Source organism: Neopelma chrysocephalum, unplaced genomic scaffold (genome assembly GCF_003984885.1).
Source record: "Neopelma chrysocephalum unplaced genomic scaffold, ASM398488v2 Primary Assembly neopelma1_104, whole genome shotgun sequence".
Lineage (NCBI taxonomy): Eukaryota > Metazoa > Chordata > Aves > Passeriformes > Pipridae > Neopelma > Neopelma chrysocephalum.
The window spans coordinates 1,057,233-1,081,161 of record NW_020897768.1 but is presented as its reverse complement, the minus strand read 5'-3'; the positions used below and the strand labels follow the sequence as shown (position 1 = coordinate 1,081,161).

Below are 23,929 nucleotides of genomic sequence, written 5' to 3'. Positions count from 1 at the left end.
AAATCTTGAGAATTTTAATTAACTGAAAATTAGAAAAACCACTATCAAAACTGAAGTCAGAGCTGTGGGGATTTTAATACAAATTTACTGGGCTACTGCATTATTCCCAGTTATGCTCTTCATTAAAATTGAAAATGCATCTCAATGCAAAATAATATTTTTAGAAGAAATGTTCTTTACTTAGACTTCTTCAGAAACTAATAAAAAGAGACTTATAGACTGTTTTTTCTGTGATGGTTCACTTAATCTATACTACTTTACAAGCAAACTCTCAGATTTAGCTCTTTCTTGTCAAAGAGCTTTTTATGTCAGAGGTCAAAGAATCTATGATGCCAGTTAATCTAAACCTTAGCTGACATAATGTTAATGAGTAGCAGAAGAAACTCTGGTGTAAGGATTAATATTTTTTTCTTCTTTCTTTGTTCTGTCTACATTTTCTCATTGGTTTTGATCTAAATTCTCCCTCGGGCTCAGCTGGGCTGTGAACAAAGCATCTCATACTTTTTCAGCAAGTGCCCTGGCTGCTGGAGAGTTATGCAAAAACTGTCCTTTAGGCATGATGCTTAAAAACAGAGTTGGCAGGCTTGCACCAGAACAGACGACCATTTCATCTAATATTACCTATACTGTAGGAGTACAGTAAGTGGAAAAGGGAGGCAGCAATGCAACGTAGACCATGTTGTTGATGCCTTCAATCAGCATTCGTAGGCACCACACCTGAGCTTGGGCTGTATGGGGAGTGAATCTCTTAGGCAGCCTAGTTTTGTGAGGCCATCTTAAAGCCCTTAAAATTCTGAGGAGGTGACACTTCCATCAGGCATCCAAATTAGGTGGACTGCTTTCTGGCCAACTTTTCTGCTCCAGAATAAACTCCATCCTTGGCTTTTTTATTTCCAGGATATTCAAATACAGAAATTGTTGAAAATTAAATATCCACAAAAGACATTCATTAAGAAACCCTGGAACCACCAATCAGTTGGTTCTAGCCTCAAAATTATATCCATTCAGTAAACAGCAGGAAAGTTTGTATGGGTAAAAAGAAACTTTTAAGTTAATACAATGAAGAAATTGTAAAAGAATAGTTCACGTAAATATTACCCCTGTCCTACTCCCAAGATCAGAAAGGTGGTAAATAATTTTCTATTTTAAATTCCAAAGCCATAAGCAGCCTTACTTTTTGCACCTCACTTATTTGACTTTCTCAACACAGCTGCTTGACTGAGGAGGGAATTCCCCTTTTCTCTCACTTTCTGTTCCCTTTTCAGTTTATTCATGCAAGAAGAGTGCCCTTCTAGGGAGTAAAGTTTTCAAAACTATAGGGCAGACCTGTGCTACACCACTTCAGCTTAGCATAAGGAAAATCATCCTTTCATAGTCTTACAATTTTGCTCTTAAGGCTTTGATTATTTTTATTGGGTTGCTGTTACTTCTGGAAGCTATTAGAAATACTAGCAGTTGAATGACACATCTGTGTACAGATGGAACATGAATTTTTATATATGACTCAGTGTGTAGTGGACTTGGTTTGTAACCCAGAAAACCCCACCCACCTTCCCTCCAACCAGTTCTCTGTGAAAGCTCAGAGACTGGTTCAAATCAACCGAAAAACTTCCCTTGGCTCAAGTGAACTTCAGGCCCTGCAGGTCTGAAGGATGTTTCTTCATGCCTCCAGCTGTCAAGCGAGTTCACAGGAGGTAGAGGAGTTCTGCCTCCGTAACTGGAGAGATATTTATAAGACCTGATCCATTAACCTTTCTATTGCAACAGACCATTAAACTAAATGGGATTCTGATAAGTAAGAGGATCCCTGTTTGAGGTATTTAGGTGCCACTAGGGGCCTGGATAATCAAGTCTGTAAATACATACTAATTTTTAGATTTATTCATAATGCGCCTTTAAAATATGGTGTCAATATTTGCTGAGACTCCAGGGTGCTACTATATTGTTATCATTACCATTAAAAATAATTTCTTATAGTTATCTTTCAGAGACTTTTTAGGCAATTACTTGTGTAGATATATTTCTTTGGATTCCTGAAGATGGTGCGTAAGTAACAATAATGTCTACAGAAGGAATAAAATGAAATTGTAACTATTTAATATAATAGTGTGAAAAAACAACTTTGGAAGAATGTCTGGTTGTTGTAATTCATATTATTCTCCCTTTGAAAATCCTGAAAAAGTACAAAAAGCCACATGACGTTGGAATGTGTTTTCTTTTTTCTTTAAGACAGTATTTGGTATCATACATCCCTTTTTAACATGAAATGTACACTTCTTCTCTTAATGTGACGTTTTATTTTGAACAGTAAGAGTAAAGGTTTGCATGACACATATGGAAGCTGTCAACATATAATGCACTGTTTCCCTTGGGCTGTGGTAAATTAAGGATCATAGCTTTTTGATTCTGTTTTTTAATGTCTCCTCAACATTCTGCAGCACCCCCTTTTGGCCGATTCCCTCCTCTTGACCAAAACTCTCTGCAGTGTTTAGAACAATAGGTGATCTTTTTCACACTGATGGATGCACGGGTGTCAGATGAATTGCAGCATAAAATCAGTGCAGATGCAGAAACAATTCAAAAAGCTCCATGCAACATTTGTCCTGTATATATAATATATGTCTCCTAAGACTTAAAACATGTTCCAGTGAATCAGCACCTTTTTATTAATATTTAGCATTTTTATAATTAGAAGTTAGCAATGGTCTGAACATCACTTTTGCTGAAGGAGTGTAAACAGCTACAAGAGTAGTCCTTTTTCTGTTTATGTCATTGCTGAAGAGAATATAGCATTGTTTATAGAAAATGGAAGAAGGAGATAACATGTAAGAATGACTGTTGGCAACCCACAGAATAAAACAGGTTCCAAATACAGAGCTCTCAATACAACATCCTGGGTAGCCCCACACTCATGTAGTTCTGTGCCTTTTATTAGATTACTGCAACTCTCAGTTATTTTCCATCCACCAGCATGTCGGTGGGGAAGAAAATGTTGGCAACTCTGAAAAGCCAAAGCTGATTAAGGTGATTTTTATTACCATGTAGTTCCATGGAAGGTTTCTTTGGGCATTCCTGCTGTTTGAGGTGGGAAAGCAGCAGGATTTTTTTCCTCAGAGCAAAGAAAAACTTGAAAGAAATAGCTTCCTTGATACAAGTGGAACCTGGGGAAGGCCATTTCTTCCTCCGGCATGTATTTGGGTACACTCTCATGTGTGTCCCTTGGAATAGGTTTTGTATTCTAACCCTACACGCTGCCTGAAGGATAGGTGAGGTTCTTCTCCAGAGACGATGGGGGAGAAATTAAAAAACATGCTCTTCTTTTTTCACCTCTTTTCCTTTCAGCCTGGTTCTTCCAAGGTCCCTTCTCCTACTAAACCTTCAGAAAGGCAACAGGACCATATCCTCACTGTTGCATAGAATGCCTGGTTTGCTTTCAACCCACAGAAACCTGTAGCAGCACCCTGGCTTCTTCATGTACTTGACCGCATATTTTACATTGGTCTTGGCCTCACCGTTACCACCCTAAATGTTACCAATCTTATCATGCAGCTGCCCCTAGACAACCTTGGCACCGAACTTACATGACCATTGTAGCCATCAAGTACTCTGGAAGATGATGCTGGGTTGTTACCTTTAAATCTCTTGACAGATCTGGTATTTACAAGGCAAAGTATCAGAAGCAAAATCACCTTCATTACTGTCCTTATAGTGGGGGTACTTACTATTTATATTGATATACGTATGGACTTTGGCAGGCAATAGCTCTGATTAAATTCTGAGCCATCTGGAAGCGATATGGCCATGTTAGCACAGCACTGAACCCAAGCTAATACATCCTGCCCCTCAGCAGGTTTTATTAGTTTGGGCTCAAGCACTGCCTAAGTACAGCTACATACGTTCTGGTTCAGAGCTGACTTTGGCCAAAATTGCACTAGTAAATTAAACATGCTCAGGAATACTGTCATGTGAAGTAAGCTGAAGGGATGATTCTCTCAGTCTCCAAAACAGGGTGACCCCATGGCATCTGTCCCCGTGGGAAAGGTCTCTGTGGCACTGCCCTGAGGTGCTGGGGACTCTGTGGTGGAGGTGGTTCAGGATGTAAGTGCATGAGGAGCACACTCCCACCCTGAGCAGAGTGGATGATTCAGCTCCAGCACTCTAATTTGCTCAGATAGGTGTAACCATCATTTCCAGCTGGGTCAGAAATACAGTCAACATTGTGTCGGCTTGTAGCAAGTGAGCACACCCCTGGTTATAAGGGCACCCTGACTTTAAGCAGAAGAATCAAGGAGGCGAGTGAAACGGGCTCCTGCTCTGTCTTCTGCCACCACTGCATGCCGGTGCACACTGGTCCTGGCTGTACAGATGTGCAACTTCCCCTCCACCCTGCTCCCCAGACAGATGAAGGATGCATCTACTTCTCAACACTGTTATTTTGAAGATAATGGCATTTGTGTTTCATTCCATTCAAAAGGTTTTTATCCATTTTATTCTTTGGTGGATGACCAATTAATCTAATCTCTCCTTGTTTTATTGTCTTCCTGAACACATTTTTTAGTGGTGAAGAAAAGCCCTAGGACTCCCACAAGCCACTCACAGTTTAAGTACATTAACTTGAAAGGATAAATCAAGTACTTACTTAGTGATTTTGTGTACAATTACATGTGATTTTTTTGTGTAAGTATATATGGTACTGCCACATTATACAGCATATCGGAGTTCCAAGTGCTTTCTTCAAGAGCTTTATGAATACCAAAGTCAACACAAAAAGATACTTAAAATTCCTTCAGCTGAATTGAATAAAACCAACTAAATGTAAGATTTGACAAACAAAGGCTGAATCTTTACTGCTGACTAAAGCTGGAGACCTAGAAAAGGCAGAGCATAGCATCCAAGACCACCCATTTGTCAGAATTCCTTAAAGCCTCCAGGGAGCAGAAGAGTTAATAAAACACATAAAACTTTTTTCAAAAACATATTTTATGTTGATATAGATAAATGTGTCCACCAAAGGAAAAGTTTGTTTAACAGTTTATGTAGAGATACAATAGAGACTGTAACAAATACTTTGGAGTTGGAGTGTTGAGGATGTATTATATATACACATGTCACATATGTGTTGTAGGTTTTTTCTTTTTTTTTTAAATAAGCCTTCATTCATGCTTAGGTAGCCAAACACTACCACAATTCTTTTGTTTCAAGTCCCATTGCTCTTGAGAACACCGTTCAGGCATGAGAAGCCACAAAAGTTTCTATCTAATTTTGAAAACTACTTTGTGAACTTTTAGACTCAGAGCCTCGAGGCAGTTTTTTTTTTAAATATTAGATGTTATTGGACCTTGCATACTCTGGGTCTTTCTCCAAAAGGCCTTTCCCAATCCTCATTTCAGATGTCACTCCCCACGAGGAGGAAACCATAGGTGTGGCATTGGAATTTTAATTTTTTTCAGCAAACCTTTCTGAAATGAATTCTCATCATCACTAAATTTTTCATTTCTAACTACAGATATGTGAAATTATTACCAAAATAACTGCTGGGAGATAGAAGTAGTGGTTAATCTGTAAAACGTTTTTTTGTGGCTTCTTGAGCACTTTTGAAAGTAAATAAGTGCTGGTTTTTCATAACAAAATGAGTGGTTTGCTGCAGTCTGATGACTCAGGATAAAATAATGGATTTTGGAATTACTCATTGTACTGTGTTGCCAGTGTAAATCCTGCCAAGATGCATAATGGCTGAAAGGTCTTGCAAAATTAGTGTCTGATCAATATTTTACATAAAATATGTACTGCCTGAGAAGAGACAGTCAAGACACAAATCTTACCACTGTCATTGGCATCCACACTGGCGATCTCAGAAAAAGTCAGCTTTCTGAATGTCGTGAAAAACAAGGAGACGTTTCCAGGTCAGGACTGCAGGGCAGATTGTTACTGAAAGCTTGAAGAGCTCTCGCATTTCCATTTGGAGCAGCTGAGGGGGAAATGAACTTTTAAGATGGAACTTGATCTGTTCATGAAAAGAATTGTATGATATGACTGCATGGGACAGCATAATAGCAGACATAATGACACAGCAAACAGCTCTGCAGTTATCACTTTATGTGCTGTTCCTATTTTGTAGGTAAAAAAAAGAAAAGCACAAAATCATCAGGATTCTTGAGGTAGGACTTTTTTATAAGTTTAACTTCACAATTATTTTTGCAGCAGTGATTCCTTTATTATAAGGAGACAGAATGTGGAGAGAAAGAGACAGAACGAGAAGAGAAATAATATTCATTCAGTTCAGAGAGTCAAACCTGCACTTCCATGCAAGCTTTTATGAAACTGCTAAGGGCGCTTTACTATCAAACATTATAAAAGCCAAAAATAAGTTTAAATGCCAAGTCAAACAAATATATCTTGACAAAGACTCAGAATCATATTAATAAAGACTAAGGAGTTCAGCAAATTTGGAGCATAATGCTTTACATAAGCCTAAGTCTCTGAATATACCTGTCAATATGCAGAAGAGATAATTAATTTTCATAGCGGGATTGAGAAGTGCATGCCAGAATGTGAAGAATAAAAAGGCTTCAGGCCATCACAGCATTGAGTAAGTCCATCTATTATGCTTTTATTTTATAACCCCTAGGTGTAGGGGCAATTGCAGATGCTAGGTTCAGTGGAGTAGGCACAAGCTGATTTCTAGTTTCTTGTACTTCTTTTCTTCTAAAATCTGAAGAAAAATCTTTGAAATCCTCAGAATTAGAGACATGGAAGGATAAAAACAGACCCATTCTTCAGAATGCCTGACCATATTCAATTCTTGTTCAGAGATGCTCAAGAGAAGCAGAAACGCACACCTTGCTGTTTTGGTTTTACGAGTTTCATCTGGGGGAAGCTCCAAGTGCAGTTAAGCAGGTTAGCCTGAGTCACCAGCTGATTTTAGAAAATATTGCTCTAATGTCACAGTATGGAACAACTGCATGCATGAGAGACCTGGATTTTCAATTTCCATTGAAGCCAAGAGTTTTCTAAACACTACAAGGAATGACAGACTAAAATAATTTACAAAAATGAAGCCCATGAGTGCTTTTTGCTACAAGGGGCAGTTCAGGTTAGAGTAAGGTTTTTCGTACTGTACTCTGAAATTCACACTACAGACAAAGGTAAGGACTACCTAGTAAGACCAGGGCACACAGATGGAGCTGCTGGTGTGGCAGAAAGCTTGATGCATTCAGAGGCAGGATACTTTGAAATATCTCCTGTTCAGGAAGGGGTAAAGCTTTGTGTTCTTATACTGAAGGAAATCTCCCACATCTACACCATTTTAATTTTTTTAATAAAGGATAATAGAAGGTCTGTAAATGCAAACTTTCTTTTGCAAAGAACCAACCTAAAATGGAGACAACATATGTGGTTTGAATTTCCAAACCAAACAGTTCAGAGATCCTCCTTGGAAGAAATATCGTGTCTCAAGGTCAGTGTGTATTTTGATTGCTTCGTCTTCTGAAAGTTGCAGTTAAGCTAAGGTGTATGATAAATTTGAGAGAGAAAAGTTTAATGACGAACCCACAGAAGTCAATAAAAGTTTTCCTGTTGACTGCACTAGAAGCAGATCCAGTGCATATACCATCCATGAATTAAACAAATGAGTTCTAAAAACTCATGCTGGCTGCTTAGAAGATCAAGCAAATAAAGGAATAAAGTCACAGAAGTTCTTTCTCTGTGTAAAAAGGCTGTGGGTTACAGGATTAATTTTTTATGGTATATCTCTATATCCTGGATAACTAAGTAAGCCTTAACTTGTGGAATCTTAATAGTCATCTCATTGCTGAAGTCCAAAGGAAACCCAGAAGAAACTTAATAATATTAAAAGTTATTTTAAAGGGAGTTCACATTGGTTTGAAGAATATTTTGCTTCGCACACAATATCCACCATTGTAAATTCAGAGAACCTAGATTTAAATTCAGAAAAGCTTCACACATCTTTACAGTCCTCAATATATAAATCTAATAGTATTTTTAAAATGTCCACCAGCAAGGCATGAATGTTTTACAGATAAAATTAAAATTCTGAGAGTCATTGGAACAAAAAATAAAGAAAAATAGTAAAAATATTCCCTCTAGAAAAGAGGGGAAACCTGGAACTTTGTGGTAAGAGGCTAGCTTGTCCATGTTGCAATGAATAGAGAATAGTCTGTACAGTTTTTCATATCTGACTTGCAATAGAAGATTGAAACATATAGAAATTAATGTTACTGAATTATTTAATAGTAACTCAAACACATCAAAAGATGAATTAAAGAAACACAGGACTAAAAATCCATTTAAAATGAAATCAGAAGCTTCAACAAATATATTTTTCCCTTGCAGTCAAAAAAGTAATTATCAAAATTGTTCAGAATATGTTGCCAATTACTCTGCTCCATAACTGCTAACTTTCTCAGTTCTTCTCTTGCCTTTGCTGGGCTCTCTGTCACTGGAAACATCTTAAACCAATTTAAAGTGCTACACCTGAATAAACATGTTGTAAAAGTGTTTATGTATTGAAGTGGGTCAGTTCAAGGTATGGTATTTGGCTGGAACTTCTAATTTCTCTTTTTACTGCAAAAGGGCTGCCAGAAGGAGGAAGTCTGAGCTGAATTAATACATTTGTTACAGTGGAAGTAGAATGGAAACTACTTTAACCACAAATCAAACTGCCTCTTTCATTTAAGCCAGTGATAGAGTTTTTTTAAGAAATATAGACTCTGGCGTGCAGCCACTGTAAGTTTGTGTTTGAAAAGGAAACCTATATGCTTATTTCTATAAGGTTTACTCCTATGCTAGTTTGCAAGTTCTTTTTTAGGATGATTGAGTTAACAGCATTATATGTTTGTCGGGCAGATGCTCCTCCGTCGCCCGCATAGCAAATTTTCCAGTCAGTTTAGAGGAATCCTCAGGCGCCCTGATGCCGCACAGCGCACTCGGTGCCTGTGCCCACACCTCCCCATTTAAAGGACCTCTGTGTCCCCCACCCAGCACAGCTGCACAACTTCACATGACACTGTCTCATTTTCTGACGGTTGAAGGGCTCTGCATAATACACGTATGCACAAAAGTGTTTATACTGCCAAAATAAATTCTGTTAAGAGCAAGGGTTTATTTGCTAAAATGTCACTGATGCAGTTTCATTGACTTGTTTTGCTTTCCTTTCTTTCGGTGAGGTTTAGACCACATAATATAGTGAGATTACCACACAGTCCTGACTGAACAAATATTTTAAAGAAATATGCAAATCCCCTGGGAACAGAACCAGAGTCAATAATGCACATATTTCAAACTCTCTTCTCTTGAAAGACTGAATGGCTTCCTACCTTTACTGGTGAATGAACATCAGTTTGAGTAACACTGTACAATACTTATTTTTAAAGCAGAAGCATATTTATTATCTACACTTCTATTTGCTACTGATTTGCTTTGGGGATATAAGGTTCCACATGTCACACTGAAATGATGCAAAGATTAGAAGACCACATTACATTATCCTTTCTGTAGCAAATAGACCTTAATGGGGCTCATTTATTTTTGAGTTCTATAGATGTGTGCACGAGACTGAATTAAAATGTCTGTGTAATGAGTAAGATATATAGCACACAGAGACTGCAATTTTATGCAATAACAAACTATCTGTAAAGCTGTTGAAACTTCTGCAAATGGTTGAATTTTTTTGTCTTCTAAGTTCTGTTTAACAAAATGCAGTTAGGATTCTTAATCACGTAAATTCAGGATTATGGAGAATTCCTTGGTATGTTTCAGTCAGCAGTTTAACTCCCACTGTGGCTTCAGGAGGGGCAGAAGCTCACCTTTTAACTTGCAATTTCTGTTACTTTATAGGTCGAAGTATCAATGTTAAATCTGCTGGCCTGATTGGAAGACATGGGCCTCAGTCAAAGCAACCATTCATGGTTGCATTCTTCAAGGCAAGTGAAGTGCTTTTCCGTTCTGTCCGAGCAGCCAACAATAAAAGGAAAAATCAGAACCGCAACAAATCCAGTAGTCAACAGGAGTCTTCTAGGATGCCAAGTGTTGGGGGTAAGATGAAGCTATGCTTTGCTAGTCTGTTTATAGGAGTTGTGGGCACTTGCTCAAATGCAATGGAGTCACAGCAGCTCAACAAGATACTGCTCACTGGCTGAACTGTCAGAAACTGTGCTCCCAGTCCTCTTTTGTTATGTTGGCCCTGAGCATGATCTACCTTCTGTAAGTCAGGTCAGTTACATGTACCATGGGCTCCATGAGGGTGAAATGACCAAGTAGTTTAAGAAAGGCTCTATCTGAGCTTGAAACAAGTCCTACACATTTGGCAATTGGATGATTTCTTTGCTATTCATAACAAAAAAGTAGACAGTAAAGAGAAGGTTTGCACCCCAACTACTTGTCAAGGAAGCCTAGCAAGGGACAATGTTTAGACTTTTTGTTAAACTGTCTCTCAGCTGAAGAAGATAAGAAGTAACACAAAAATCTGAATACTGGAAATGAGGAAGCTTAACCAATCTGAGAAAACGTAAACTGTTTATGAGTTTAGACCAGCTGACATGTACTGATGTAAATACACAGTATATTCCTGAACTGAGTCAATTTGGTCCCTTGCCTACCTGAGAGGTACCGACAATAATGCATATGAAAATGTCTTAGTCCCATTAGAGCCTGAAATAAGTTTTGCTCCAGTTCTTTCCTGAAATGCTCCTTCTAGCTGGAGGCAAAAAGCCGTGTTCTAAATATTCTCACTTTTGAACAAACATTTCTACTTTTTGGAAACAGGGTGTGAAAAAGTATCTTTCCAGAAGCATGGCAGATCTAGTAACAGCATATCAAAACCTCAATATAGATGCTATTCCTAAACCCCATGGATGTCTACATGTAAGCAAATCATTATTTAGTGGAAGGAATTTAGCCTGAGAGTGGAATTCACTTATTTGAGGAGAAGTGTTATGAGCAATATGCATTACTTATATCCATCTCAGAACCTTGACAGAGGCAGGTTAGAGACTCCTCTAATGTAATACAAAAGCCTTTCCCTGATCTTTTGCAGAAGGATGGATTTTGCCACAACAACCAGAAATTGCTATTGAGTTGCTAAAGAAGTCAAAGAAATTATTTAAATAATTTTTCATATTTCCTGGAAAATGTCTACTAATTTGGAGAATCACATTATTTTGAGTGACGGGTAAATCATCTAAGTACCTGGTACAAACATGATACCTAAACATAAATATCACACTTTCAGATTGAATCCTATGTTTCTAGTGCATGAGGAAATGAGAATTGAACGGATTTCTTAAACCTTCTTGATTATGGCAGGAAATCAGAACACAAGCTACTTGATGGTTAACCCTGGGAAAAACTCAGCCTTAACACAGGCTGGCAAGTTGCATTGGCATGAGAATTACCTCAGGAAGAGCTGTCTGAAAGTCTCAAAATATTTGTCAGCCTTGTCTGTGTATCCAGTCGTGCTCCAGAGCTGCTGTAAAACAAAAAAATCAGAACGTCTCTAGGAAAATGTGCATAATGAAAAAAATTTTCTCCTAACATCTTTAAGCTCTACATAAGCATAGAGGTACATCACTATATACGTTGATCCATGACAGATCTCTTTCAAAAGAGATTGTAATTCAAGAATACCATACTGTTAAAACAAAATCAGGTTAAGAAGCAATTGCATATGGAGTCGCATCAAAATCAGGGACATTGACCTCTGACTGGAGATGGAGGCAGCAAGATATGGACAGGCTGGAATAGATGGCAAAGCTGAAGGTAGGTAAGTGACCACAGTCTCAAATGACAACATTCTCTGCAGCAAAACTTCTTGGAGGTGTAGCTCCTGCACCATGGCAAATCAGCTTCCATGCTCCTGCCTTGAAGTTTGCCTCAACAATCCCTATATCACAAATCAACAAACTTCTTTTATTTGAGTGCTGCTAATGATCACTGATGGGACTTTTCACACTACAAGTGATTCACAACACTTTTCCTTTTAGCAGCTATTGCAACAGTACTCATTAAATAAGTGGATAAGCCTGCTGAAGGCTACAAAGGCAATGTACAGATTCTATCCAGATGCTCCAGTGTGCAAAAAAGACATAGAGAAGAGAACATGTTCTTATTACTCCAATCATTGAGTCTTTGCAGACTCCATGTGGAGAGCCTGCTATTAGGGAAAAGCTATGCCCTTCACCTCCTCTTCACAAGCCCCAGGAAATGGGGGATACGCTGCATCCCTTCAGGTTTGTGGGAGAAGGCTAATTCTCCAAGTTCTCTACAGCTTCCAGTAATGAGCGGCACTTCAAAAGTATGTCTTCATCTCTTCATATTTAAATGCAAAAGTTTTTGGGAAAAAGACCAAAGAATTCTGGCCATCATCTTTATGGGAGACTCAATAGACTATATTCAATTCTTACTCACTCCCTGATGCAAGACACTTGACATAAAAGACACAATGATGGGAAAAGGTCACTGTGTGATGGAGGTAATTTTTTTCTAAGCTTGTTCCATAATCATGTACCTACAGCATGTAAGACAGATGTTGACATTGAAAAATGCTCACCTACAAAGCCGGAGGTTATGTAGTCAGACCCAGATAGGTGTGTTATCATTTGCATGTCACAGACTTTGGTTATACCTCTCTCTATGCATCAATCTCAACTTCACTACGAAGTCATGTCTTCATTTTCTTCTTGTTTTTTTTCTTCTTAATTTTCTGTTTCTTGAGAGTTTCCCCCTTTTTTCTCCTCTTTTTTTTTTCCTCTTTTGCCCTTGCCTTCTGTCATCTTCCTTTTGCCTCCTGCCTTTTGTATTTTGCCTTCTTCTTTTTTAAGTTCTTGGACCTCAGCGATTAGCTTTACTGTATTCTGAGCACATCAAAAAAAAAAGCTCCACTGGGCAACTCAGCTCTTCCCTTCCAATGGACAAGAAAATTTTTGAATTATTCATGAAGATGCAGAGTCATAAAATCAGCATCCCTGTGTTGCTAAGAACTTCAAGAGAAGATGACCTCAATACAGTATAAAGACAGACAGAATTAATCTTAGCATTCAGACTCCAACTGCCTGCTGTGCACAGAGGATTGAACTGTTTATTATTTGCCTAGTTTTATTTTTGTCAAACTGTAGAAAAAAAAATTATTAAAAACCCAAACCAAAACTAGACAACTCGTTCCCAAAGGACATGACATAACTCTTCCTTAAAACCAAAGTAGGCTTAATTTTAATTTTTTTACCTTTTGTAAAAAGAGTTACAGTGTAATTGGGCACTAGAGAATATCCAGATTTAAATACTGAATATTGACTTACACCAGGAAAATGCAAAACAAAGCTACATAATTTTTGTTCATAATGCAGTGAGATAAAACCAGAAAACAATATTTAAGTCTACATTTCCTGTATTTTATTGATTTGTGTCACACTAATTAATTAAAAATGTAGTACTTTGGAATAATATATATAGGCATGTTTACACGCCTCTATTTCCCCTGTAAAAAAAAAAAAAAACAAAAGTCCTCTTGAAACTTCTTATATATATATTTTCTTGCCCTTCTTCCACAGCTCTTCCTACTATGCAGGGGCTTGGATTCCAACTGCAGTTCCTGAATAGCTGAGGAACAATGTTTTCTAGGTCACAATAGACTACAGTTTTGATTCTTCACAGAATGAGCATATGGGCCTTGAAGCTACAGTATGTGAAATTGAATCCTTGGCATCAGATCCTATTATAAATGTCACATTTGATACTTACACGAAATGTTACATTACACACAAAATTTGTCTTATGTGAAAGATAGAATTCAAGGAAGTGTCCCTTTCTTCATAGGTGACTTCATTAGATGGCTTGCAGTCTGTATACGCAGACCATTTTATCAAGCGTTCTGGTGTGACTACTCATCCACTGCTAGTTAACCTACATTTAAATGATTCAGAGTATCAAGACAATGGTGACATCTGTGCAATGATTTACATATTTATTATTCAGACTTTCTCCTGTAAGTGTAAGGACCTATGCTACATCCTGGCACTAAAACATCTGTACATGTTCTCAAATACAAAAATGTTGTAACAGAGAAAGATTGCAAAAGCAAAATCTTCAGCTTTCATTTGTTTGCCTGCTTGGGTGCTATCTAAAACCAGATTATGACCTTTCTGACTTTCTCACATGCATATCTTTTCCATGTTTTTTAGTCACGGTTTTTTTTGCAAAGTGACTTGTATTCTATATGTATGAATTTTAAATTCCCACTAATAACTGAGAGAGAAAAGCTCAATATTTACTTCCTATGAGCACTGATATTAGTTAAAATGAGTGTATAGATCCTTGCAAAGAATTATCAGTGAAACACAGTTCTGTTTTTCTAAAGTTCCTTTACTTTTGATTACCTTCACCTTACTTCTTACTGTGTGCAGAACATGCTAGATTATTACAGACAACTCAGAACAAAGTATGATTTAGGGGTTTTGGTTATATTAAAGACATACAGATTTTTGAAAACTTGTGATTTCTTAGGGCATCCTGTGTTCCTTCTAATTGCTACTCCAGAAAGACACAGAACTCCCATGGGATGTGGGTGTATATTTTGACTCAGCATGATCTGGGACAGCTGAGATTATCTGAGATGGCAGCAATCTGTGGAGATCCTTTAATGACTGTCATTGAAGGGCTAGGAAAATACCATAGGAAAGAATGCAGTGTTCATCTTAAAAAAAGGATGAGAGTTTGAGGTATTATAGATTAGAAAGCTTAACTTAACTTGACGAATTCATTGAGTACCTTAACCTTTTTGAGTCCTTATCACTAGGTCCTTCACTCTACTGAACACAAATCTGTATTTTTCTTGTTTTCTTTTTGCTATGAATGTGCCTATAGAGGTGCTTCTTGATGACTTCACAAGTTTCAACTCCAGCTAAGCTTTAGCTTTCCTAATATCTGTCCCTCCATGCCCAGGCAATGTGTTTATATTATTTCTATGCAGTTCATCCCAATTTCACATTACTGTTGCTTTGTTTAAAATTGAGTTCAGTCAAGAGTTTTCTAGTCAGCCACAGTGGCTTTGTGCCATACTTGCCTGACTTGCAATGGGTTGCAATGCTCTTGTTGATGTCATCCCCCAGAATCTTGACTGTATTGTACTATGTAGGTACAGTAGGTACAGAGGATGCAGGTGTCATCAACATCCTCACCCCCAAAATCTGCTTTTTATTCATTGATTTGTACAACTACAACAGACTATTAAGGTGATTAGGCAGGAATATATAAAAAAAGATTCTGAAGCTCACCATTTGACAGTGTGGTTTTGCTGCAAAATTCCTATTCTGGGTTATACTACTAGACAACAATCTGGAAATAATATGAAATAATTACTTTACTTAATTTGGCACTGTGTTCAGTTGTGGCCATCACATCTTTGGAAAGACACAGAGAAGCTGAAGAGAACCCAGAGAAGCAATGAAAGAAGAGATCAGGACAGCTGATGAGAAGGAGTTGTCAAATTTGCAGAAAAGTTCCTTTAGGTTGTATATTTGGAAGAGTTTTCTGTAAGGATAGTGAAGAACTGCATAGGTTATCTCATAGTCTGTAGAACTCCCTTCCTTTCATTTTATGTGAGAAAAGGCCTCTCTCTCTTAATTATCCTGAAATTTTTCAGGATAATTTCAGAGACCTTCCCATTCCAGCCTCCAGGCTTATAATGTTAAAAAAAATGTTCCTAAAAAAAGTCTTTTCCTGGAACTAAAGACTTTGTTTCTTTTTCCATGTCTTCCTAGTTTGTTTGGGTCTTATGGGGTTTTGTTTGTTTGCTTTTTCTTGTTGTTTTGAATTTTTTTGGTGAACTTTTTTTTCTTTCCAGAATGGTTATTTTGGTCCAAAAAATTCACTTTAAGCATTCTTGAATTGGAAACGCAGCAGACAGCATGTACTTCCTGCTCTATTGCATACCTCACTTATGGCATCACTTGAATAGCTCTCTAAACCAGCTCTGTGGTGATAATGTGATGAAGGCATGACCCTGTTCCCTTCCTTTCCTGTTACTTAGAGCAGTAGGGAACAAGTACTAGAATTTCTCCAGGATTACAATTGTCATGGAGAAGCATGTAGGGAACGTTCTCTGTGTTCTATCCTGACACATCTCTGACAGTGCAGAAACTTTCAGTCCTCTAAAAAGCACCTGTTAATCTACTTGTTTACATTAGTATTACCAACTAAAGATAATCAAGTAGTGAATATTTCCAGAAAATATGGTAAAAAATGAAGGCATATGAAATGTGCGAATATGTGTTTAAATTACAAATTTCGGGAAATTCTGTTGTTTCAAGACAATTTTTATCATTGTTAATTTATCTTTTGAATTGGGCTACTTTCTTTACCTGGTAATTATAACTGTGCCAACATACAGATGACTTCCCCATATCTTGGATCAGGCTCTTCCTTATCCTCTTTGATTACCTGGGTGCATATTATCAGAGGTCTTAACCAGCTAGCCAGCAAACAGACATCATGTAAACCTGTTTCCCCTAATGCTGTGTGCCTTATTTTGCCTGTGTACACAAATTGTATCAGTCTGCCTGTGTTCATTCTGCATGTCCAAGTAAACATCACCTTTACAATCAACCCTAGGAATATAAACGACAGAATGGTTTTTATTTCCTTTGTACAGTTTGGTCAGCATCTCAAAAATAGCTAAATCTTGTCAGTTCTGGCAATGCTTCTAAAAAATCTATTAATGTTATTTTCTTCCTGTAGATTATAACACAAGCGAGCAAAAGCAAGCATGTAAGAAACATGAACTTTATGTGAGCTTCCGAGACTTAGGATGGCAGGTATGATTATAAATGCTTTTTCCTATCAGTTCAAATTAGGACTATCTATTTTACAGTCCCCCATTATTTACACTCTGTTTTCTTCCTGGTAATTGGTATATCACTGATGAGAGACAAATTCTTTAAATGCATCTCGTAACAAATCCCTACCAGTATTGCTATCACTATCTCTTTACCTTTTTTAGCTGTTCTCTCAAAGATATTGCATACGTTTGTGGCTATATGATCTGGATTCATTCACATAAAGATAAATTTGAAGTATTACTCAAGATATGAATGAATCTGCAGTAAATGAAACCAAAATATCCACACCAAGTGATGCAACTTTTTTAATTTGCACCTGAATTCAACCTGGTTTAGTGCTGTCTACTGCAGGTCAGAGAGATTTCACTGGGGTAGGATCCTTAGGGAAGTAAATCCTGGATCACTGCTCAGTGGTCTTCATAACACCATAGCTAATTTTATATAATTTCTGGGGAAAACTGGGGAATCCTGCCATACAGTAACCAAAAAAAAAACCCTGTAGTAAAAGCTCATGAAGTCAGAGGACGGGCATTACAAGAAAAGAAAATAGACATCAATCTAGGGTATTTTTCCAGAAAGCAAGGAACTCTCTATAAAGAAAGAACAAGAAGGCCATCAGCAACCTATAACCTAGAAGTATTGCATATGTAGGTAAGAATTCAGAGATGGCTGTCTTTGCATTTCACATTTCTCTGAATTATTTTAAAACAACTCTCCAGGAGCAGAACGAGTCTATGAGGAGAAAAAGTATGCTATCTCTTTGGTGGCAGCTCATCCTTTATGTATCTAGCTCAGATTCTCGTATGGCCTCATTATCCTGTCTGATATTTTGTAGTATATTTATCCTCACAGCAGCCTGAAGAAGCAGGCAGAAGCTGTTTCCCCAAGTCTTCAAAGCATAATCACCCTATCCAGGGCCACAGAGCAGGCTTGTGGTATTGAACTCAGGCTACTGAACAAGCAAGCCATTGTGTCTCTGTAGATCACAGATTTTTTTAAAGATATCAACAGCTTTTTAATTTTTCTAAACAGTAAATTCTGATATGCTCCAAGATGTGCAAGGTTCTCAGATGAGTTGCCATAGCGGCCAAGGTGGTTACAGAGAAAAGAAAATATATTTTTATCCCCAAAAGTACCTTAAGAGTTAAAGGTTTCAGCTGGAAAGCCAAAGCTACACTGTACAATATTTGATCAGTGAAACCCAAGGTGAAATGACATGCAAAGAAAAAAAAGATACAAACCCCAGGAAGTAGCTACCTGATCCTCTCCGTCCTTCCTGCAGCACTTCCATTACCTGGCAAAGGAGTAATTCAGCAAACTAAACACACAGCTGTCATTAACATTTTAAAATATTTTCCCTCTTGTGGTCTTTTGCCCATGCTGTGTTGCTAGAAATATTCAAAATGCATGATTCAATGACATGCCAATGCGTAATTACTAGCAACCCTCTGTTTCATGCAATAATACAGTTAATGGTATTGAGTATGCTGAAGGAAGAGAATGCATTTTAATTACTTTTGTTGCACCAAGAAATGCTCAAGATTTTTGGTTTGGGAGGAAAAGTATTCTACAAACATATTTTGATCTTTAATTCCCCTTATGGCCTCATTAGCTGGTATTCTGTACAGATTTTTAAGTTTAATTTAATTTTCATCTCTGTTCTGCATGAACAAAGCAATTACTTTAAAAAAAAAAAGGTTGTTTCACATGCCACCTTCTGAGGTTCCTTTTGTCATTGAACAAGTCTTAGTTTGATATAATTCTAAATTCTCTGAGTGAGAAAAAAAGTACTGAGTGGATCTATTTGCTCTTGTTTTAGGATTGGATTATTGCACCAGAGGGCTATGCTGCATTCTACTGTGATGGAGAGTGTTCTTTCCCCCTCAATGCCCACATGAACGCAACAAACCACGCCATTGTTCAGACTCTGGTATGCCTCTGCCTATGTTGTAGTTGCCTATTATGCAGTTGTTAGTGTCTTCGCTCAGGGTCTGACTCTTCTGTTTACTACTATTGAATTTTGATTGTTTCTGGGTAAATGATAACCCATTTCGAAAACAGGCATTGATGATTACGTTGGGGAGAGGATGAGCTGCTCAGAGTGGCCTGTGTGGTAGGTTCCCCCTCCATTTCAAATGCAATGACACATGAGAGTACTGTGTCATATTACCGGAGAATCGTTAGGAATGAAGGGGGCCCCCTGGTCTGACTTCCAAGAGTTTTTGCAGCTTATTGAAGCTCAGTGTTAACATCTACATGCTATACCTTCCAGAAATGATGACACTTGGCCACTCTGTAGACCTCTGTTGTCAGCTGCTGGCAGAGATACTTACACTGTAATTTAATGTGAAGCTTTGCAAACAGATGCACTTGCATGTAAGAAATTGTGTTCAGTCATGCCTGGCTTACAAATGCAATTTAAAAATAAGTGTGTTTGGATGTCTTACTCAGCCTGGTACATGTAGAAGGGGATTCACAGCCAGCTTTCTGCCTCTGCTTTTTCTTATGTTTTCTCCTGTGCCTCAACTAAAGCAGCCAAAAAGATGATCTTAGTTGAGGCAGCTGGCTAGGCCTCCTCTACCCTGGCAGCATTCAGCTACAGAAATCATGACCTTTAGACTACGCCTAAATGTAATGCTGTGAGGCTGAAGTCTGGTTGGTTTGGTCAGAAATTGATTTTTCACCTATGCTGGCTGAAGAACTGGTATTAGCATTGGTATTACAGAATGATTAAGAAGCAGAGGAATGAGGGATAATAAACAAGGAGGGAGTGGCAGTACAAAATCAGAACAGGAAAGGGTTGCCATCTCTAATTTTTTTCTGGAAAGGTCAAGACACTCAACTGCAATTAGAGAAACATGGGTTTAAAGCTCCCTCTGATATAAACTGATAATAGCGAAGTATCCTGACCATCAGATTATGCTGGCAAATCTGTCCATGGAAGACGATCTTTTTCTTTGATTTTCACATAAAAAATATGGTCCTTAAAAACCCTTCCTCCTTCAGAAAGGAGTGAAGTTACTACCATCCTGGGGCACCACCCCAAACACCTCCCTCAAATTTAATCCCTACACAAAAAAACATCCCAAAACCAAAAAAGCAAATAAACAAAAATGAAGTTTGATGTCTTTCTGATAGAAACCAAATTCTGCTTGTGAAAATCATCAAGTATTTCTAGAAGGTTGAATATTAGGAAGAAATTTTTTACAGACAGAGTAATCAGACATTGGAATGGGCTTCCTGGGGAAGGGGTGGATTCACCGGTCCTGGAGGTTTTTAAGATGAGACTGGATGTGGCATTTAGTGTCATGGTCTAGTAACCACAGCGGTGTTGGATCAAGAGTTGGACTTGATGATCTCAGAGGTCTTTTCCAACCTGGTTGATTCTATGATTCTATGAGAGGGACATTTTTAAAAACTCAGCATATGCTGAGACCTTTTCCTTTCCATTCAGCTTTTTGTTTACTCACCCTTTCCAAGTCCAGCCACCAATGCAATATTATTCCTCTATACCAGAATTCGAGTCAGCAAGATTTATAAAAAGAAGGGAAAATGTTAGGCTGGAAATAAATAGAAGTGTGTTAAAGGGTTCAGGTGAAAGGAAACAGAAAATGCCAGTTGGCAAGGAATACAGCACTGTGTATTCCTTGACAATGAAGACAATGAAGAACAGTTCAGAGCTAAAAAGAAATAGGTCAGTAAAGCAATAGTTTAGCATTATGTAAACATTGTCCAGAAAAGTTGCCAATATCAGTGAGATCCCCAGGTTAGAGTTCCCTCCTGCAATTATGGACTGTTAAATAAGAATTGGCCCAATGTTAGTTTCTCTTATGTGTCTTTTGTGTCCAAAAATGATTGATTTCCAGTTGTTAAGAAATGTGTGTAGTTTGTCCTATTTTTTAAATTGGATAGTCAAATTCTTCCCATTATTATGGCCTTTTTGGAATTGTGTCTCCCTCTGCATGTACAGTACATGCATTCACTTGTGCAGCCAAAAAATCATGAGGCTAAATTTTAGCTGCACATAAATTAGATAACAGTAGTTGAACACTTTTTGGTTTAAATTATACAAAATTCAGATTTACACAAGGTGTGCACATGGGGATGGTTTGGGAAACAATTATTCATACGCCCCACCCTAATCTAAATGTATTCATCTCCCGGCCATACTGATTACACCATTCTGAAAAGGCCCATTTTTTGGGTTGGGAAATGATTGTTCCTTGGTACCCCTCCAAACTTCACTGACTCTTTTTTTATTTTCTATTGTAATAAGAATGGGAGAAATGCTAGGTCAGTACCTCTCTCTCTCCTTTTTTCTTAGCTGAACTTAGGCAAACAGATGATACAGATCCATGTAAATACAAGATAGGCTGCATTTAATGTGTTCTATAAGCTTTCTTCATCACCCTCAGACCAGGCTCAGGAGATGCACTGACTTCCTGGTCACGAGAGGCAGTAGATCAGCAGGTTGGCTCGTGCTGAATTTGTAGCTAACAAACACTTGAAAAGCCTGTGACCATTGCTGCCATGGTTAGCGGGGCCACAGAGCTTCCAGCTGGGGTGGCAGAGGTTGGTGGAACTGGGATTTATGACAGGGCAAACATCTGCCTGGATGAGGCACAATCATTCTTTTCTCCAGTGCTTTGCTGCTCATTTGTTAAACCATTTTTAAGTGTGTGTCTAAACCTTTACTAAACTGCTACTTCAGGATTTATTATTGCTCATTTCAAAAGACCTTCTCATGGTAACAGTTATGTAAAAATTGTTTCCTGATAGACTGTTCTCTGTTGTCTGGCAAAGGTTCTGAGCTTATATCACTGCAAGACAGATGGCTCTAACAGATTTACAAAGACTTAACATACAAACGAAACCTATTACTGCTGAAGTCTTCATCCATGCCTTAATAATCTCTTGCCCTCTCTATTACAGCTCCCTCTTCTCTGGCCTCCCCAGTTTCCAAGTCTTCAGCATGTGTAGAATATTACATCCAACCTTCTTTAAAGTACAAAGAACTTGTATTTCCCCCATTTTCAGATATTTCCACTAGATCTTGTTCGTTCTGGGATGCCGTTCAAAACTCTTTTCCTTCTCTTTAACCTTTCATTGATATATTTCAGCCTAGAGAACATAAAGACTTTTCTTCCTCAGCCCTTTCCCCAGACATTTTGTCCAGCTGGCACCCACCTTATGAATTGATTTTTACTGCAGTGGAAGTAGAATTGGATCCACTGATATGCAGATAAGACACTAAAATGCACTCATACCGTCTAAGAGCACATATCTTACCATTTCACAGGCTGAAAACAGTTCCAGAGCCTTTGCCTGCACAGCCTTTGCTGTCTGCAACAGATTTTCCTCCATGCTGAGATCCCAACCCAGGAAAGCATTTTTTCGCACATGCTTGGGTCCTGGTGAGACCCAGGGCTTGAGCCTTCATGTTAAGCATTGTCCTTCCCAAAGATGGTACGCACGATATGTTTAAATGTTTTCCTGAGCAGCTGCCTAACTCCAACTCTTTTCTACATTTCATCTGAAAACCAACTTTCTGTCTTGGCCACTTCTCCTCATTTATCTCTCCGTCTGCTTTTATCGTATAACTCTGCCCGTGCAATTGAAATCAGAGCAATGTTCTGGAGGTAAACTGTGCTTTAAAGTTGCTAACCAAGGAAAATTTGTGACCACAGCCTTCTCTGAATTGCAAAGACATGTTTTCCACTGATGTTGTCCTTGTACCTCTCTGTTTGATATATGAGCTATGTATTTATCTGTCTTTCAGGTTCACTTGATGTTCCCTGATCATGTACCAAAGCCATGCTGTGCACCAACAAAACTGAACGCAATCTCCGTGCTCTACTTTGATGACAGTTCCAATGTTATTTTAAAAAAATACAGGAATATGGTGGTGCGTTCATGTGGCTGCCACTAGAATAAAAAAATAATCTAAAGCAGAGGGGTTTATTCAAAATTGTAATAAAGTCAAGATATGAGCCTTGCTGATGAAAAGGCAGGCCTAAATTTATTCCATTTCATGTCATCTCTCATTTAATTGTACAGTATAATGTATATAGTAGCTTTTATTTATTTAAAAGTATATAGTTTCTTTTGTATGAGCAAAATTTCAGAACCATTTATTTTATGGGTCGCCTCACCATGCAGTAGAAGTTCACAAACTAATTTTTCAATAGCCCATGTTGAAATCTGTTTCATTCCATTCCAATACTTTAAGGTAAAGCCTTTGTACAGAATTTTTTAAAACTAGAAACTCCAGAACTTCTGTAACGGTTTTGTATTGTTAAAGGAACTAAAATACATTTGGTCATATTGTGCCAATGAAAACTGTGGGAAAAAAACTAAACAAAACTGCTCGACTAAACATATTTTTTCTGTTAGAAGTTCTGCTCCATTAGAAAAAGTGAAATGTTGAACAGTGCTTAAGTAAATAAATTGTAGATAGAAAATAGAAGTGAAAAAATTGCACATAATTGTTACAACTATTTTCTTTAACAAAATGAGTGTAACTGGAGGAGTATGTTACTTTTTGGCTTGTGAGCTGCAGAGTTTGCAAAAGGCTCCAGGCTTCGGAAATTCCGTGTAGACAGACTCTTGCCTTTATCTAGGACTTTCCAAGTTAACACTAAAAATTGAACTACAACATTCTTACCTCAAATCATATGAGTCTCTTATCTACTACACTGCTTTGGCAAGTATTTTTATAATAGCACCAAAAGGTAAAATCAAACAAAAACCACACAATCCTTCCCATTATATACACAGTATATACACTATATACACAAAATATACAGAAGACACAGTATGGAAGGGCTTTGCTTTATTTAGCTCCTACTTCTGGATGTGTTTTGTGAGTGTGTGAGGGAAGGCATTGGGTATGCAGTTGTCACCTCTTTAATCAAAAGTCATGTCCCTAGTGGTGGCTGTTTTCAGGCAAAGATGAAAAACACCTTTCATAACAAGGCATTGGGTAATTTGCAGCCTACTTTCTGTCCCATCTGCTTTTCTATCGGGTGGGGATTAGTTTAAATAATGAGACTCAATATGGGATATTGTTCCTTTTATTTTGC

General features: G+C 37.9%; 1 protein-coding gene across 3 annotated transcripts in view; it reads left to right on the top strand.

Moving 5' to 3' along the window:
- Positions 1-23,192, top strand: part of BMP5 (bone morphogenetic protein 5) — a 55,696-nt gene extending 32,504 nt beyond the window's left edge. For 2 of the 3 annotated variants that reach the window (XM_027696058.1, XM_027696057.1), the window contains exons 5-8: positions 9,856-10,053; positions 16,747-16,823; positions 18,667-18,777; positions 22,627-23,186. In XM_027696058.1, coding sequence (XP_027551859.1) covers positions 9,856-10,053; positions 16,747-16,823; positions 18,667-18,777; positions 22,627-22,776 — 536 coding nt within the window. In that variant the 3' untranslated portion in view covers positions 22,777-23,186. Of the gene's footprint in view, positions 1-9,855; positions 10,054-16,746; positions 16,824-18,666; positions 18,778-22,626 lie in introns of all 3 variants that reach the window. The other variant, XM_027696056.1, reaches the window with a different exon arrangement.
- The last annotated feature ends 737 nt before the right edge of the window (positions 23,193-23,929 follow it).